Below are 19,561 nucleotides of genomic sequence, written 5' to 3'. Positions count from 1 at the left end.
CACTCTGGACTGGCTGTCAGTTTCCTTGGAGAGGCAGGAAATTGGGTAGCTTTTAGGGTCAACGAAAGCCTGAGGTGGCTTCTTGGGGGAAACCAGAATTTCCCTTTCCTCCCCATTGCTGTTCCCTACTTCAGAAAACTTTCTTCTTGAAAGGAACTACAGCCCTCAGAGGTGTGCCTTCCCCTCCTGGCCACTAGAGGGTCAGCTTCACCTGTCTCCTGCTGGCTTTCATGCAAAGACCCTTTCCCCATCCCACCCAGAACTCCCTAGAGCTGGAGTTGAGCCCCCAGTGAGCTCAGCCCCCTACAAGGGCAGCATAGACTGAATCTTTGAGGGTGTGGGCTTCTTGAAGTTGTGTGCTACTTATCCCTACATGCCCTGACCAAAACCTAGCAAATACTCAGAAGTAGTGTTTGTACTTTTTATATAACTACTGATAATATCTTGCATTTAAAATAACATTTAAAATTGGACTTCTTCAGGGTTAAAACCTTCTGTGCTTCAAAGGACACTATGAAGAAAGTGAAAAGACCACAGAAAAAGGAGATATTTGCTAATCTGATAAGGGTCTAGTGTATGCAGAATATATAAAGAACTGTTACAATTCCGTAATAAAAAGACAATACAATTATAAAATGGACAAAGGATTTGAATAGACATTTCTCCAAAGAAAATAAGCAAATGACCAATAAGTACATGAAAAGATCCTCGTTACCATTAGACTCAGGGAAATGCAAATCCAAACCACAATGAGATAGTACTTCATACCCTCTAGGATGCCTATAATCAGTAAGACAATAACAAATGTTAACAAAAATGTGAAAAATTGGTTGGGCTTGGTGGTGCAAGCCTGAAATTCCAGCTACTCAAGAGGAGAGAAAGGAGTATTGCAGTTGCCTGGGAAAAATGGTAATGAGAGTTTATCTCAACAAATAAGCCAGCCATGATGGCACATGTCTGTAATCTCTGTAATCCCAGTTACTGGGGAGGCAGAGGATCACAGTCTAAGGCCAGAAAAAAACAGGAGACCCTATCTAAAAACAAACTAAAGCAATAAAAGGGCTGGGAGCATGACTCAAGTGGTAGAGCACTTGCCTAGCAAGCACAAGGCCCTGAGTTCAATCCCCAAGTACTGCCCCACCCCCCAAAAAAAGTGGAAAAATTGGACCTGTAAGACATTGTTAATGGGAATGTAAAATAGTGCGATCACTTTCGAAAATAGTTTGGCATTTCCTAGAAAAGTTAAACACAGGAGTTTTGTTTGGTTGGTTGGTTGGTTTGTGTGGTGTTGGGGATCAAACCCAGGACTTCATGCATGCTAGGCAAGTGTTCTGTCACTGAGCTATGTCCCCAGCCCAGCACAGGGTTTTATATGACTTAGCAATTCCATGCCTGAGACACCCCAAGAGATTTGGAAAAAAGTCTACATAAGAACTTGGACATGAATGTTCATAGCATTATAGCCAACATTGGGAACAACTCAAATGTCCATTACTGATGGATCAGTAAAACATGGTATATCCATGTAGTTGAATAAGGAATGAAGTACTGCTACATCTTATAGCATAGATAAACCTTGAAAACAGGCTGAGTGAGAGAAACCAGACACAAAAGGTCACATGGTGCATGACTCCATTCATATGAAATGTGCAGAACAGGCAAATATGTAGAAGCAGAAAGTAGACAACTGACTGCAGTCACTCCCAATTCCTTTCTCTCCAGCCCCTGGCGACCATTAATATACAGTGTTTCTTTTGGGAGCAATGAAAATTAGACAGTGGTGAATGTTGCATGATTCTTTGAACAACCATTAAACTCTATAATTTAAATGGGTGAATTTTATGATATGTGAATTGAAGCTCATTTTTTTAAATTTAATTTTCCAAAGAATATTAACATTACTGTTTGAGCTAAATTCAAAATAAAGAGTTAAGTATTTATCCGTATCCTAACAATTCAAATCAATAATCCTAACAATTCAAAATCCTAACTTAATTCAAACTAGTTTTTCTGTAATCCCTTCTAATCTAATGTGTTTGGGGAAAAAAAAAAGCACTTCTGTAATTTTGACATAATTATGATTAAATAACTTTTGCTTTTCCCAAGGATTTTGTGTACAGTTTGTGATGTATTCATCACATGTCTTTACTGTGTGCCAGGCATAGTGCCAAGTGATGGAGACACACAAGGAGCATTGCCCCCAGTGTGAAGATCAGGAAGTATTATTTCATCTGACAGATGGGGAAACTGAGGCTCAGAGAGGTTAAGTGAAAGGTCTGAGGTGCCCCCGCCGGTTATGACAGAGCTGAGACTGAATGGAAGCCTTTGGCTGCCAGGCCCAGATCTTTCCTAACGTAACCATGCTATTTCCTTGTTGTTTGGCACCGTGCTGGGATCTACCACAGGCCCTGAGCATAGGCTCAGCATGCCCTCTACCGCGGAACCCCACCCCAGCCCTTTTCCATGTTTTTATTGTTCTACAGTGGCACATTCTGTCCCGTAGCTCATCTCTGCAGAATTCCGGCCATGTAAGTTAGCTGGGAAGCCTAAGCCCTGCCCTTCCCAGTCACCCCTAGACATAACTGTGATGGAGCCAGAATTTAAACACAAGATTACATAGCTATAAGTTCACTGAAGTTTGGTTAGAAAACAAGAAGAATCCGCAATGAAGAATATCCAAATAGTATCTTCTCTATGCTGTGTCTTTATTTGTCATAATGTGCAGAAGGAATCTATAGATACACACATTGGTGCGTGCGCACTGTATTTGAACACGCATTGAACGACAGGCCAAGGGTTACATTTTAGGGGCACTCTGTAGGATTGTCCCCTAAAGGTGTCTTCTGTTTGGCACTGCCTAGGTCATCAAGAAGAAACTGGTGGGATCCGTGAAGGCACTGCAGAAGCAGTGTGTGTCCCTGGACACAGTGGTCACTAGTGAAGACGGAGATGCCAACACCATGTGCAGTGCCTTGGAGGCCGTGTTTATTCACGGCCTGCATCCCAAACACATCCGTGCTGAGGCCGGAGGAAAAAGGAAGAAACACGCCTACCAGAAGCCTCTGCCTCAGCCTGTCTTCTGGCCCCTCCTGAAAGCTGTCACCCACAAGTGAGATCAGCTGGAGAGGGTTTGGTTGGGGAAGGAGCTTCAGCGTGGGAACTTGGCTCTTCCCAGCTGTGCGGAAGACACCCTGTGCTGTAGTGTAGAGATAGTGAGACAGGCCCAGAGAATCGACTAGAAAGGTTTATCTCCAGACCAAGCTGCCCAGCCAGCCACTAGACCTTTCAACCCTCAGCCTTCAGGCAAGAGCCTGTGGTTGCTTCCCACCCCAGGGCTTCTGACTTTTTTGACCACACCTGGCAGAGCGAGGCATTTATAAGAGCTTATGTGGCCTTTACAGAAAAAGTTTACTGAACCTGCCTTTGAATATTTGAACATCTGTGTCCTAATTATGACATTCATTATGAGGCTTGGGCATTTTTGTCAAAGAGTGGAGTCCAGGTGGAGCATCTGAATTTCACCTGGGGACCCTGTCTTTGGCCTTGCCCCTAATTGCCTGAGCTTTTGAGCAAGTAACTGTCATTGTGCCTCTAAGGGATATTAAATGCCACCTTCAGCTGAAAGGTGCCTTGTCAGCCTCTGATCTGTATTTCCATGCCTTTTGACACTCCCCTAGGTCAGGTTCTTACCCCTTTACTGGGTGACATTGGCTTTCTAATTGTCCTATCTTATTCTGTGTTTCCTTAGGCCAGTCTGCTGGTACCATGTACTGAGCTGAAGCTAGCTGGAACTCAGCCACACTGTCCAGGGGAGTGTGATCTACACTTCCACACAGGAGGCACGCACAGGGCACTGTGGTAGCTCAGATGAGGGGCATTTATGTCAGACGGAGGCATCTGGGACCTGAGTTTGGTACACCTGAGGTCTGATCTCCTTACCCAGAGCAATCCACCCTATAGTGTACATAGCTGTGGCCAGGTCACTTTCCCATGCAGAAATCATTAGCTCCCACATGCAACCCTGGAGTCTGATTCACTAAGTTGGGGCCCCTGCATCTATACCTGATAAGTTCTCCAGGGGCTTCTGCTGCACAGCCGTGTTGGGAACCTTTGCTCCACATGACCATATCAGTTTAATATTCAAGATCCTCCATTATCTGGCCTTGCTATCTAGTCAGCCACTCTCCCTTCACTGTTGTAATTGTAGTATTCTCACTCCTGTTACAGGCCTGTTGCTTTCCTACCCTTTATGCCTTTTTCCTTTCAGACTATTGTGCCTAGAATGTTCTCCATCTTTGCCTCTGGAAAACCTTCAGGACCCCACTTAGCTGCTGACCTTTCTATGGCATTTTTCTTACTCTAAGCCAGAAATGATGACCCAACTTCCCACAACAGCTCCACCAACAGAAGGGTTGGGGATGTAACTCAGTTGTAGACTACTTACCTAGCATGCATAAGGCCCTGGGTTCATTTCCCCACCATGCAAAAAAAAAAAAAAAAAAAGTAAAAAGAAGAAGAAAAGTTACGTGGATCAAGGGTAGGGACCATGTCTTTACCCAGTATCATCCCAGCTCCAAGGACTTGGAGGCTCAGCAAACATGTCTTGAGCAGATAGTGTCAGGGCTTCTAGATGTGGTTGTAATGAACATAGGGATTATCTTTCATAACACCAACCTCAAGAAGTTGGGACTTATAGTATAGTAACATTTCTATATTCCCCTTAAAACTCTTATCTGAATAGGGTGCCAGCGGCTCACACATGTAATCCTAGCTTACTTGGGAGGCTGAGATAAGAAGGATCATGATTCAAGGCCAGCCCAAGCAAGTAGTTTTAAGACCCTCATCTTCAAAATAACCAGAGCAAAATGGACCAGCAGTGTGGCTCAAGAGGTAGAGCACCTGCTTTGTGAGAGTGAAGTCCTGAAACTCTATTATCCAAGAATGACGTCTACATAAATTTGCAGAAGTTATCATGGGTTCTTGCTAACCTGTGGATAAAAGAACATCTGAAGGATTTGAGGTAGTTTCTTGAAACAAGTCTGCTCTCCCCTTTTGCAGACACATCATCTCTGAATTGGAGCATCTGGTCTTTGTCAACACAGACGTGGGCCGCTGCCGGGCCTGGCTGCGGCTGGCCCTCAACGATGGCCTGATGGAGTGCTACCTGAAACTGCTCCTCCAGGAGCAGGCCCAACTGTGCGAGTACTATCAGCCCACAGCCCTGCTGCGAGACCCTGAGGAGGGCGAGTTCCTCCTTAGCTTCCTGCAGGGACTAACGTCTTTGTCCTTTGAGCTCTCTTACAAGTCTGCCATCTTAAACGAATGGACGCTTACTCCACTAGCTCTCTCTGGGCTTTTCCCACTCACTGAGCTCGATCCTCTCACTACCTCTGGTGCAGAACTACAGCGGAAGGAGTCACTGGATTCAGTTTCCCATTCCTCAGGCTCAGAAGACATCGAAGTGCAGCACTCGAGCCATAAAATCCAGCAGAACAGGAAGCTCACTGCCTCTTCCCTCAGCCTGGACACAGCCAGTTCATCCCAGCTGTCCTGCAGCCTAAACTCTGATAGCTGCTTGCTCCAAGAGAATGGCTCCAAGAGTCCAGACCAATCTGAGGAGCCCATGTCCTATGACTCGGACCTGGGCACTGCAAATGCTGATGATTCTGACCGGTCTCTCCAAGAGTGAGTGCCCTCCTCCATCCCTCTCTCTCTCTCTTCACCCTTCTTTCTTTCCTCTCCTCCTTCTGTCTTTCCTATCCAATGTGATTATCTATCACTGAACTTGACTAGGGTATAAGGAAAGTCAAATTAGATACAGGCGCTCTCTGTAACAGAGGAGCATGGCACGGTGTGTGTGGGAGTGGAGGTGAATTTAGAAGGGCTCAGAGTTGGTGCAAGCTCCATCTGTGTCGCTGGGTGCCTGTTAACAAGTCACCTGGCCTGTGAGGCACCTGTAAAATATTATTGTCCTGTTCATCTAGACGGAGGAAACTAGTAGTTCAGAGTGTATTTACAACTTCTAACAAATACAATGAATTATAGCACAGTTGACCTTCTGCGGAGGGGAGGATGGTCACAGGAAGGAACACAAAACTGAGTCAAAACGGAGGGGAGGATGGTCACAGGAAGGAACACAAAACTGAGTCAAAAGGAAACAGGTTTGTGTGGAAAGAATGTGGAGCAGACTTGCTGAGCCAGAGAGGGGAGCTGGTGGCAGAGCCTTTTTCACACAGCATTTTTAAAGATTAATTTTTGAATAGTCTTTTAATGGTTAAAAAAATCTAAAATGTATATCAGGAAAAGTTCCCCATCCCTGTCTCTCATCTACCTTGTTCTTCCTTCCCATCCTTGAGACCATAATTATTAATTTGATATTCTTCCAAGTTTCTATATTTCTATAGAAATATACTACCTCTTTTCCACAAGAGGTAGTATATGTGCATTGTCCTATACTGTGTATTGGAGTTCTTGTCATATCAGAGGATTTTTTTTTTTTTTTGGTGGGACTGGAGTTTGAACTCAGGGCTTTACATTTACAAAGCAAGTACTCTACTGCTTGAGCCACACCTCCAGTCCATTTTGTTCTGGTTACTTTAGAAACAGGGTCAAGGCCCAGCTGGCCTTGAACCATGATCCTCCTAGTCTCAGCTAGAATTATAGGTGTGAGCCACTGGTGCCTGGATCTTCACTCTTTTTTGCATTTAGTTCTGCTACATGAATGGCCTTAATTTATTTAATCAGCTGTGTACTTAATGGACATTGGAGTTCATTGCTTCCATAAGTAACCTTATATATGTGGTCTTTCAGTTTTATGTAAGTATCTCTGTTCAGCAAAGCCCCAGAGACAAAATTGCTTAGCCAAGGAAAAATTGATTTGTAATTTTCACAGATATTACCTATTTACACTTTATCAGGAGTGTCCTCTTGTCCTCTCAGCCTTACAACAGAAGGTATTATCAAACATTTAGATGTTTGCTTTTCTAATAGGTGAAAATGATAATCTTTTGTTGAGAGCCTCCTTCATGTCCCAACAGCCCAGTATCAGTCTAGGACCTTTCTCCACTCTTGCTATTCACCCCCCACCTTGGTTCAGGTCTTTTCAGAGCTGCCACCCAGCATGGGATAGCACCAGGATTGGGTGGTGTATGGACAGGGCTGAAAAAAGACCTGTTTTCAATGTTTTTCCACCACTTACAAGTTCATTCATGTCAGGCAAATTGCTGGCTCTTTCTGAAGCTCTGTTGCTTCATCTTTAAAATGGAGACTCCCTCATAGGGCTGTTGGCAAATCATGTCAAATGCCTGTTAGTGAGCTGCACATGTAAGAATGTCTAGTAAGCTCCAGAGATGGCTTCTGAGCACTGAGCCCCCGAGATGGCATTTTTGGATGTCAAACAAGGAAGTTAGAATTCGTTAGGGAGGAGCAGTCCCTCCAGAGATGGCTGGGCCCATGGCGTGACTTAGGCTTGCTCACCTGTCTCAGCTCTTTGTGGGTCCCTGCCTCCTCCTCAGACCAGCCAGCTTCTTTGTCACATGCCTCGCCTTTATCTCTCATAAGTCTTATGATTGGAAAATTCCAGCTTCAGGTCATTGAATGAGTAACCATCCACCCTGTACAACAAGCATTTTCCTGGGTCTGATGGGGAAACTCAAGGGACGAGGGTCAGAATGTATAGATGAACACTGGACAATGATGTGAACAACTTGTAAACATTAAACACACAGAAGCACAAACACATGCCCACCTCCATCGTTCTTAGAGCTGGGCTCAAAGTTAGTCTGCATATAGCAAGACTGGCATTTCTTAGAGTGTATGTTTTAAGGATAAAAGATGCTCACTGGCACGTAGAGTTCACTTATGTTATTGTTTTGTTTTGTGGTACTGGGGCTTGAACTTGGGGCCTTACGCTTGCTAGGCAGGCACTCTACCACTTGAGCCACACTGCCAGCCCTGGTGTGTTTGTTTTGTTTTTTGAGACACAGTTTCCCCATGTAGCCCAGGCTCACCCTGAATTGGTACTCTCCCTGCCTCAGCCTCCCAACTGCTAGAATTACAGGTGTGCACCATTGTGTCTGGCAAGTTATTAATATCCTTATTATATTACTTAAATATTTACAACTTAAAGTGGGCATAAATACTTTATGCTTATTGTTGCCCCTGTAAAATCAAAACACACCTGCAAATTGAGTTAAGATGTGTAAAGGGCTTCGAACAGTCCCTTAGGACATCATGAGTGCTCAATAGGTGGTTTTATTGTCATTTCATTGCTAGGTACTTATGACATCAGTTCTCCCACTACTTGTCTTTACATAAACTGCTGAAAAATCTTTGGTTGTCATTATTTGTCATAGGTGATTGTCATGAAGCTTTCCCATGGGGAACATGATTCTTAGCATATTGCCCACCTCTGTGCTTTTTACAGTGGCCCTTGCCTGCCTAAAAGTACCATGTTCCGCCAACACAAGGGTCCTGTTTAAGAAGACCTGAGCTCTGCCTCACTTGGCAGGACCGCCTTTAAGGAGGTTCTCTGGGCCATGCTTTTTTAGTTATTATTGTACATATACACTTAGGAACACATATATAAGACATATTTTTTTCAGATTGTTTCTAAATGAAAGCACATTTTAATTTTTTTTTTCGGGGCTGGGTATCAAACCCAGGGTGTTGGACATGCTAGGCAAGTGCTGTACCACTGAGCTATAGTCCCAGCCATTTAAATTTTTGGAATAAAAAGTTTTTTGAAAATTCTGCACTTAGCCAAATAAAGTGGAAGAACTATAACCATTTCATTTTTGTTGTGTTTTCTTCAAAACTTTAAAAATCACTTTTTTTTTTTTTTTTGATGGGACTGGGGTTTGAACTCAGGGCTTCATACTTGCAAAGTAGGTGCTGTACCACTTGAACCATAACTCCAATCCTAAAAATCACTTTCTTTTACACTTCATTCAAGAGTCTCATCTCTAGCTAGCATCTTTTTCCACTTGGTGCATGTCTCACTTAATTTCATTGGGCCTTGAACACTGGTACTGATTCTGGTGAAGCTCTGTCAACTTGACTTCACCTTGACCTTGGGTTTGATTTAGTGGAAGCTCTGATTTATTATACAAACTTCATGCTGTCTGGCAGCATTTCTTTAGGCATTATCACTCACTTATACTAGTACCCAACTTACTTGTCATTACAATCTTTCTCACACATTTGGATTACTTATAACTAATGAACACTCTCATGAGGCTAGTATTTTCATAATTTGACTTTTTCCTCTAAATATTTTATTTTACACGTGGTGGCTAAGTAACCCTATCAGTGATTAAAAACAACTATCACAATAAATTGAGGTTAATATTACTGAGTGCTTAAGCACTCTAAGCATTTTGCCTATACTATCTCATTTAGTCTTTGTGGCAGTCATAAGAGGTTGGTGCTATCACCATTCCTGTCTTGCAGATGAGAGAATTGAAGTCCATGAACTCAAAGAGCCTGGGGTTGTACACATAGCAGTGTGCTAAGTGAAGTCAGGTGGACTCGGGAGTTCCCTGCTCTTAACCATCCACTACTCTGTCTCCCAGGTGCCCTGGAGGAACTGAGACTTACTGGGTACATTTGCCAAATATCTGCCTCCCTGATTCATTTTGGTGTGGCCCATTCTGCCACAGTGGTTTGGGCTGATACAGTAGGTTAGCAAATGTTCTTTCCTTCTTTGCCTGTGGAAACTAGCCCTCTGTTTTCAGAACTCAGCATTGCTCATTCCCTGCAAGTTGCACTCTTGGATTGTCGTTGATCTGTTTTAGAGTGAGTGTTTCAAGCGAGAACCAGCACCTGCCACCTCCCCCCATAACTATTTGTCAAACACCTTTCCATCTTTGTCTGATTGGTCACCTATTTTTCTTTTCTTTCTTTGTTTCTGTTTCTTTCCTTTTGAATTGATTTTTATTAGCACATATTAACTATACAAAACAATTATGCGTTTGATTGTGACACCTTCATACATGCATATAGTGTACCTTGATTATTTTCACCCCCACAACCCTCTGTTGTCTCCCCTCCCCACTCCTGCTGGCTCCCTTCCTCTTCCCAAATAGTCTCCCTGCTACTTTCATGTCATTTTTTTTTTAAATCTAGATTCTGCATATGAGAGAAAATGTGCAATTTTTGTCTTACTCAGTCTTGATTATTTTGCTTAACACAGGAATTTCCAGTTCCATTTTTTTCCCCTGTTACTGAGGATTGAACCCAGAGCCTTGCACATACTAAGCAAGCACTCTTCCACTTGAACCATGCCCCCAGCCCTTTTGTTTGTATTTTGTTTTTGAGACAGGGTCTCCTCTGTTACCTTTGCCCAGGCTAGCCTCAAACTCATAATTTTCCTGCTTCTGCCTCCCAAGTAGCTAGGATTACAGACATGAATCACTGTGCCTGGCTCATTCTTCTTTGTGGCTGAGTAATACTCTATTATATGTATACACCACATTTTCTTTATCCATTCATCACTGATAGGCACCTAGGCTGATTCCATAACTTGGCTATTGTGAGTAATGCTACAATGCACATGCATATGCAGATATTTCTTTTGTAAGCTGACTTTATTTCCTTTTGGTACATACCCAGGAATGATATGACTAGCTCACATGTTAGCTCTATTTTTAGTTTTTTGAGGAACCTCCACACTAATTTCCGTAGTGACTAGACTAAGTTATATTCCTACCAACAGAGTATAAGGGTTCTTTTTCCTCCACACCCTCCACCTTTTATCAAGATAGATTCCTATACTATAAACATCAGCATTTTAAAGTGTATGATTTGGTGCTGACTAGCATATTCACAAGGTTGTGCAATATCATTGTCATCTGATTTACCAGCCAGGCACCAGTGGCTTACACCTGTAATCCTAACTATTCAGGAGACTGAGATTGGGAGGATTGAGTTTGAGGCCAGCCCAGGCAAATGATTCTTGAGACTCTATCTCAAAAATACCTAATACAAACAAAAAAAGGGCTGGCAGAGTGGCTGAAGCGGGAGAGCACTTTCATAACAAGCCTGAGGCCCCAAATTCAAACCCTAGTGCCACCAAAAAAAAAAAAAAAATTGTCGTCACTAAGTAAACTTTTCATTATTAACTATGGGTTGCCTCATATAAATGGAATCATACATCATGTGGCCTTTTGTGGCTGGTTTCTTTCACTTAGTATATTATTTCAGGATTTGTCCATGTTGTAACATGCATTTTGGCTGAATAATATTTCATCGAATGGATCTATCACAATTTATTCATTAATTAATGAACACACACACACACACACTTTTTGGCTATTTACAAGTAATGTTGCTATGACCATTCGTGCCCATGTTTTTGTGTGGACATGTTTTTAATTCTCCTAGGTATATATCCAGGGAAGAATTGCTGGGTCACGTGTAACTTTATGTTCATGGCATACTCACTGATTTTATAAGCAGAAGAAGAGACAGGAAATGAGCTCATTAGAAGGGAAACTTGGATTCCCAGAAGCCTCAGAAGGGGGAGGAGCAATCCCGAGCCAGGACACTTTCCAGAGGCCCAGAAGTATTTCTGTGTGGCATGTGTATATGTGTCCAAAGGCAGTAATGTTGTCTCCCTGTGGTGCCTCTGAGGGGACAAGGAGCTGCAGTCCCACCAGAAAGCTTGAGTAGGTAAACATCTGAGTATAATTTAGCACTTTCTGTGTATAGTTGTGCACACTCTGTGTATAGCTGTACACACTCTGTATAATTATACACACTGAGCTTCAGGAGCAATTTCTGGGGGCATAGGATTTCTCTGACGCCATACCCAGGTCAGCTTTGAGGGGGCCTAGCCCTTGCACCTCATCATGGCCTTACTTTCCCATGACTATCCCATAGACAAAGCATGCCCTCACCTCACCCCACCCCTGTTCCAGGGAGCAGTATTATGTCTTGGCTGCTTGACTGTTGGGGAACCTAACAGACACTGTCAGTTCCTGGATGCTCTGCCACAGATGGTGTTGGGAAGCAATTACCCACAATTGGGCAAAGGCCCACAGTTAGCCTGTTCAGAATGGCGGTCAGGACCCACTTGCATCATGTGCTTATTTCCACTATGTGAGTGTTTCTTCTGAGACCCCAGGCTCTACAGCTCACCCACCCACCCAGCCCTAAGTCCTGGCCTTTGTGGGGATCATCAAAGGAGGACTGTGTGGAAACAAGGGAATGCTGTGGGTAATTAAGAGAGTATTGTTTTGTTTGGTTTTTAAATCATTCTTACCACTGCCCCCAATGGCCTCAGGCATTCTAGCCCTAACCTGTTACACAAGTTTCTTTGTTTAAAAATTTCTAGGGTGTTGTCGGAATTCAGCAAAGCCCAGGTAAACTCTGTGCCAACCAACGGGCTCACCACCAGCATGCAGCTGCACTTTGATAGCCCTACGGACCTCCTTCCTCCCCAAGCATCCTCTAAGGCCCCAGATGGTGGCCAAAAGCAGGAGCCACTCCCCCAGGTGCCTGGTAACCTGGATATGAAGCAGCTAGGCACTGCCCAAGCTGCCCCTGCAGGAAGCACTTCAGACCAGCAGCCTTCTAGTCCTGTGAGTGGAGCAGTCTGCCAAGGGAGTGGCCAGCAGAAAGCCCTGGAGTGTGGTGGAGTTGGATTGAAGCTTGTGGTTTCTTCCCCCACCAGTCCGGTGAGTGTGCAGGCTATTTGGGGGAATCCTGGGGAAGAGTCTCAACTATATCACGGTTTCCCCAGCTAGAGACTCTGAGAGGTTGATAACACTGTAATGGTGAGCTAATGTGTCTTCACATCTGAGTAGCAAAGGTGAGCCAGGCACTGTGCCAATCACTTCCCAGGTGTATCTCCTGTCATCTTCACGACTCTGTGAAGGAGGTAATTCTGTCTGAGCACCCTCACCAGCACTCAGCAGCCTAGGCCTTGGGCAAGGCACTTCACCTCTTTGAGTCTTGGTTTCCTCCTTTACACTTATTTTTATTAAATTAATATTTTTATAAAATACCATGTTTTGAAAAATACTCATTTTCCAATATGAACCAGGTTTAGAACTGCATGGTTCATTATGGCAGCTATTAACCACTTAAAATGTGGCCAGACCAAATTGAAATGTGCTGTGTAATATAAGCACCCAATTTTGACAACTTAGTATTCAAAAAAGAATGCAAAATCTCTCATTAATAATGTTTTATTGATTACCTGGTAAGATGAAAATATTTTTGGATATATTGCACATAATAATAATGTGACATTAAAATTAATTTCACCTATTTCTTCTTACTTTTTTAAATGTAGGTACTAGAACATTTAAAAGTACACATATGGCTTACATTGTGTTTTAGAATGAGTCAATCCAATTTGTCACTAACCTGTGAAAAGCCAACCTTGGGTATCTCCTTGAGAGAGCTGTGCTCTTGCAGAGAGGCTTGAGAATTGTTGCCCAATGAAGCACCAGTCAGAGGCTGTGACTCAAGCTCCTTTGCCTCTTAGATTTTCATGGCCTTTGACATTTCCCAGGCAAAGTTATTGACTTTTATTGTGTGTTTGTAGAAAAGAATGTGTGTGGTATCTGCCCTTTCTATGACTCAAGCCCCAGCCCTGCAGGGGAAGTAAGGCAGCTGCTTAGAAATACTCAGGGAGATCTATGGAGGGAAAAGAGAAAGCCACAGTAAGGGGAGAGAGAATGAACTTACAGAAATGAGTGTCTCTGACTGCTTCTCTCTCTGGTCTTCACAGTTAAACTATACCATGGAGAGCAAAGCAGAATAGGAATTTGCACTCCTGTGCACACACAGACACATAAAGCTTAGAGTTAACCTCAGCTCCCCTCTGGGACTCGGGTTGTGATATGGACTTGTACTTTTCAGCTCCATCCAAGCTCATCGCTCCTTTGAGTAATAGCTTCCAGATCGTATGATTCAGGATGGGGTCATGAAATAGGAAAGGCACAGCTCCTGTGCTGCTGCCCTCCCTCCCCACATACTCTCTCTTTTAACCTTTTTAATACAATATCCCACTATGTAGCCCAGACTGACCTCAAATTCATGATCCTCCTGTCTCCACCTCCAAAGTGCTGGGATTACAGGTATGCACCATCATGCATGCCCACCTCCCCTGGTTTTTAATTAGTTTATTGAGATGTACTTCACATACCACCTAATCTTAGTATATCCATAGGATTATGCAACCATCACCACAGTCTACTTTTAGAGCATGTTTTATGTCCCATTAAAGAGATTCTGTACCCTTTCGCAGTCACTATCCATCTGTCTCCTTCCTTTATCTCACTCCCTTCAACCTCTGACAATCACTACTTTATTATTGTCTTGATAGTTACCTGTTCTGGAAATTTTATATAAATAGAATCATACGATGATGATCTTTTGTGCCTGGCTTCTTTTGCTTAGGATGATATTTTTAAGGTTCATCTGTGTCATAGCATGTATCAGTACATCATTTCTTTTTACTGCTGAGTTTTATTCCATGGTCTATTCCATTATATGACTAAGTGGCATTGACAGACATTTGGGTTATTTCCATTTTTTTAATATTATAACCGAGCTGTTACAGACATTAATGTACATATTTTCATATGGGTATGTGTTTTTAATTCTCTTAGATGCATAACTAGAAGTAGAAATTTTGGATCGGATAGTAACTCTATATTTAACCTTTTGTGGAACTCCCAAACTGTTTTCCAAAGCATCTGCCCTATTTTACATTTCCACCAGTAATGAATTTCTCCACTTCCTCACCAACAGTTATTATCGTCTAGTTAAAAAAAAAAAATGGTATCACCATCCTAGTGAGTGAGAAGTGGTAGCTCAACATGGTTTTAATTTGCGTGTCCCTGATGATTGAAGATCCTGATGCCTTTTCATTTACTTATTGGTCATTTGATCCTCTTTTGTGAAGCATTTGTTCAAGCCATCATCCCATTCCTAAAATGAATTGTTTGTGGTTTCTATATTGACTTTGGATGCTCTCTATGTAGAGATATAAATTTTTTGTTAGAAGTATCTTCTTCCAATCTATGGTTTTCCTTTTAAATCTCTTAATGATTTTTTTTTGTTGTTGAACAAAAGTTCTTCATTTTAGAAGTCGGGGATGCAGCTTAGTAGCAGAGCACTTGCCTAGCATGCATGAGGCCCCAGGTTTAATCCACTGGGAAAAAAAGTTTGTTTGGTTTTTTGGGGAGGGGGTACTAATGGCCTCGCACTTGCAAAGCAGGTGCTCTACCACTTGAGCAACACCTCTAGCCCAAAAATAATGTTCTAATTTTAATAATGTTTAATTTATTGATCTTTTTGTTTATGGTTTATATAGTGTTTTGTCCTACTTGGGAAATCTTTGTCTACTCAAGGCTCTAACAATACTCTCCTATGTTTCCTTACAGAAGCTTTAGTAATTTACCTTTCACAGTTCAGTTTTTGGTCTATGTAGGATTCATTTTTGTGTATTGCATGAATAGGAGTCAAAATTCTTATTTTTCCTTATGGGTATCTGATTGACCCAGCACCATTTACTAAATATGACTGTATAAATCATGTGAATGTAGGTCAGACTCTCCATATTTCCTGTCCTCAAGATGGCTTCAGATTTGCTTCCAAAAGATGAGTGTTCTGGAGCTCTGAAAGTTTGGCTAGGCACTGCCAAGGCATGCTGAAGTCCCTGGCTTAAGTTGGAGGCAGAGTGATGTCTCTTGGGGGGGTGGCCTGTGCCCGAAAGGGCTCCAAAGAGTGGCCTTGACCCTGGTGAGCTCACCCATGCCCAGAGCCTGACTTCTGCTTTGCAGGCTCAGACATACTATCTTTTCAGGATCTCAGAGCTGATGGGACAGGGCTGCTCACTTACCAGCAAAGTTTCCCCTCAGCCTCCTAAGTTCTTTCCTTTCAGCCTTTTTTAAGCTCCTCAGACAAAGCAAGCTTCTTCCAGCCTCTGGCTCTTACATTTCCTGTGTCCTCTGCCTGGACCACTTTCCCAACTTGCTGCTGTTGCTTCTTGTTGTCTCAGCCTTCTCTGACCCCTGGGTCTAGAAAGCACCATCCTGTGATGCTGTCGTATTCATCTACTCTACTTTGTTTATAGCACTCATCACTCCACGAATTTCTGTTGCCTCTTTAGTTGTCTACTTGGTTACTTCCTGTCTTCCTCTCTGTAATATTAGCTCCATGATACAAAGGACCACGCCTGTTCACTTCTGTATTGTCAGCCCTGAGCACTGCTCCTGCAAGAGTGGGCACCATTAATAGTTCTTGAAGTCTCAAGACACTTGAGATACCAACCATAAGTTTTCTTGGAGAATGGATGGGATGGTCAGGTTGGTCTGATCAGGGCAGGCTCTGCCTCCTTCCTAGCCTCAGGGGAGCCTGATTGTTCTAGGGTTGCTGGGGACCAGGGAGTCAGCACTTGGTGCTGAATCCAGTATGAGAGCCTCAATGCTGCCCCCTTCCTGCATCCAGCTCACAGAGGAATGTGGATTCATTCATTGCCTCACTAAGTAGGCAGTCACTGTGTGGCTTGCCTGCAAACATGGGCCTGGTCAGCTTGCTTGGCTCTACCCTGCATATCTGCCCTGTGGTCCTCATCTCTCTGGGTTTCTATCACTTAGTGACATGTTTTTTGTTTAACACATTTTTGAAGGAATGTTGAGGTCACTGTCAAGTTTTATAAGCCTGGAGAGCTTTCATTCTTTCTTTTTAAAATGCTTTGTTTTTAATCCACTCAACACAAAGTCCTTAATATAACCCAAGCACCATGATGGATGAAACAGGACAGACAAGAACCTTGCCCTTTGGGGACAGACACTAGATTAGACAGATGATGATCCACATCATAATTCACTTGGGCTAAGCTGGGAAGAAAGCGTGCAGGGAGCTGGGAGCTGCGACGAGACTTGGCCTAATCACTGCCCCATGAGCCACCTGCCTATGGCATGGGGTCTCCTGCAGGTGTGGGCACAGGCAGAACTCTTGCCTGGCATAATGAGGACAGCCTGGACAGAAGATCCCGTCCTTTTGAAAACATTCCTGACACCTGGCACTACACTCCTCAGCCAGATCGTCCTGAGACTTACATATTGTGTACAGTGTCGTGACACCTTAGAAACTCAAGGTGGCATCCCTCTGTCTTGGGTCCCTGGTGACAAGAGCTACTTTAGTGTAGATCCTGGCCAGTGGTGGCTGTCCCCACTGTTAAAAGGGCAGAGAGTTGCCCAGATGCCTCCCCTCCTGCAGGCAGTAAGCATAGGAAAGTGGCAGGAAGAGGGGAGAGAAAAGGGAACCAGCAGTGATTGTATGAGATGATTGATAATTGCATGTGCATACACTTTCTAGGTCTCCTCCCTACCCCACGCCAGTAGGCAAACACATACCCACAACACTCTCCAAGGAACTTGCTTCCCACTGTTTTCCCTTGTTGTTTGAGAGAGCCAAAGCTTTTTCCTAGAGAATCATCTTGTGGCGGCTGTTGTATGGTCAGTGAACTATGTCTGAATATTTCCTAGTAGCCCTCACTGTCCATAATCATAAAATTCATGTCTCCGTCCCTCCAGTTCCTTACACTCGCCTCTGTTATTATACATTAAAGACATTTGGACAGTTAAGATTTATTCCCTCATCTTTTATGACCTGCATGTGTTGCTGGATACATCAAAAAATAATAATAATAACTCTTCTAAACAGTATTGTAGGTGCTAGGATGGGAGTAAGCACAGAATATCATGGGGGCCCAGTAGGGGTCCCTGGCCCAGCTGGGGAATGGGAGGGGGTGTGGACCGGGTAAGGAAGCTTCCAGGAGGAGGTGACAGGTGACCCTTGAGTGAGTCCTGAGGGATAGTGATCTCTCCCATCAGGGCCATGGGCACGGACTACAGATGGCAGGAGCCACCCATGTGTGTGAGGCTGCCAGGATGGCCACATGGCCACTGGGAGCTGTTCCTCCCACCCATTGTCCTCAGAGAGTTGTCCCATTAGTGACTTAGGCAGGCTTTGTTCAAGAATCCAGCATCATATATATAGTTCCCAGTAGCCTCCCTGATTGACACATTGTCCTGTCCCTGATAAAAGGAAGCACCTGCCAATTCTGAGGGCTCCATGGAGAAGTGAGGTTCAGGGAGGGCCTCCAAGTACCTGAATCAGAATTCTCCATGCTTGGCTTCAGGAGTTTTTTAATACCTGAATGAATCAAACTGTCCAAACCAACCCATCTGGGATAGCCCCAGCCTGGCCCTTCCTCCCTCCTCCCTGCATAAGCAAGGAGGGCAGTCTCTGTTAAGGGGTTGGAAATAACAACATCAGGGTGAGGCTGGTGACACTTAAAAAAAACAGTTGGGCTGGTCCCACCACTGCGTGATTCATTTCCTCTATGTATACAACCACTTGAGGCAGCCTGCCAGCTTCCTTGCCTCTGTTCTTCCATGTTTGGGCACAGAAGGTCAAGGAAGGCCTGAAATAGTGAAAGAAAGGAACTCGAATTCATTTCCTCAAGCCCACTAACCTCAGATCTCTCCTACTTCTGTCTGTGAGCACTTTCACACTCAGCATAGCAGAAGGTGAGGCCAGAGCCCACCTGCGAGGGGCCTTCAGGGCCTGCTCAGAAGCAGGAGTCAGCTGGACAATGGTGGCTCATGCCTGTAATCCTAGCTACTCAGGAGGCAGAGATCAGGAGGATCACAGTTTAAAGTCAGCCCTGGCTAACAGTTCACAAAATTGTATCTCAAAAACACCCAACACAAAACAGGGCTGGCAGAGTGGTTCAAGTAGTAGACTGCTTGCTTAGCAAGTCTGAAACTCAGACCACCAGTACCACCAAAAGAAAAAAAAAAAAAAAAAAAGGCAGTAGCAACAGCAGGGGTCAACTGGACAAGATGGCCTAGCCTGTCATTCCAGCATCTGGGAGGTAGAGGCAGGAGGATCAGGAGCTCAAGGCCACTCTGGGCTAGGTAGGAGACCCTGTCTCAGAAAAAACATGGGGAGCAGAGGCAGAGGAAACCAGTGAGAACTGAGGCTGACTTGCCACACCTCCCTCATCTCAAACCCTGTACACAGTGCAGTAAAGCCCAGCATGCTAAGCCAATTTGATATCCACCTGCAAAAGGATCATTTTCACCCCTTCCTTATACCTTACATAAATTCTAACTCAAGATGGATCTTAGACCAAAATTTAAGTGCTAAAATTATGAAGATATCAGCAGAAACTTAGGAGTAAATCTTCATGGCATTGGCTTCAGCAATGGTTTCTTAGACACACCACCAGGACCACAGGCCAAAAAAAAAATAGAGCCTGTCATCCCAGTACTGAGCCAGGAGGATTGAGAGTTCAAGGCCAGCCTGGGCTACATAGTGAGACCCTGACTCAAGAAAGAAGGGGAAAAAAAATAGATAAAATGGACTTCATCAGAATTCTTAGCTTTTGTGCTTCAGAGGGCACCATTAAGAACATCAGAAGGCAGAATGAGAGAAATTATTGGCAAATAGAATAGCTGATAAGAGTCTAGTATCTGGAATATACAAAGAACCCTTGCAACTTGTATTAGTTTCTTAAGGTAGCCATAATAAA

General features: G+C 43.8%; 1 protein-coding gene and 1 long non-coding RNA gene across 15 annotated transcripts in view; one reads left to right on the top strand and one right to left on the bottom strand.

The window, feature by feature from the left end:
* The window catches only part of LOC109676013 (uncharacterized), a 355,135-nt gene that overhangs the window by 29,841 nt on the left and 305,733 nt on the right, over positions 1 to 19,561 (bottom strand). The gene's annotated exons all lie outside the window — the stretch shown is intronic.
* Plekhm1 (pleckstrin homology and RUN domain containing M1) overlaps positions 1 to 19,561 on the top strand; it is an 87,486-nt gene that overhangs the window by 50,375 nt on the left and 17,550 nt on the right. For 7 of the 13 annotated variants that reach the window (XM_074045632.1, XM_074045631.1, XM_074045633.1 and 4 more), the window contains 3 exons: positions 2,862 to 3,109; positions 5,059 to 5,685; positions 12,335 to 12,677. In XM_074045632.1, coding sequence (XP_073901733.1) covers positions 2,862 to 3,109; positions 5,059 to 5,685; positions 12,335 to 12,677 — 1,218 coding nt within the window. Of the gene's footprint in view, positions 1 to 2,011; positions 2,263 to 2,861; positions 3,110 to 3,748; positions 3,925 to 5,058; positions 5,686 to 12,334; positions 12,678 to 19,561 lie in introns of those variants that run through there. The other 6 variants (XM_074045636.1, XM_074045637.1, XM_020176333.2 and 3 more) reach the window with 3 other exon arrangements.

Source organism: Castor canadensis, chromosome 11, assembly GCF_047511655.1.
Source record: "Castor canadensis chromosome 11, mCasCan1.hap1v2, whole genome shotgun sequence".
NCBI classification, from domain to species: Eukaryota; Metazoa; Chordata; class Mammalia; order Rodentia; family Castoridae; genus Castor; species Castor canadensis.
This window is presented reverse-complemented; position numbering and strand designations above follow the sequence as displayed.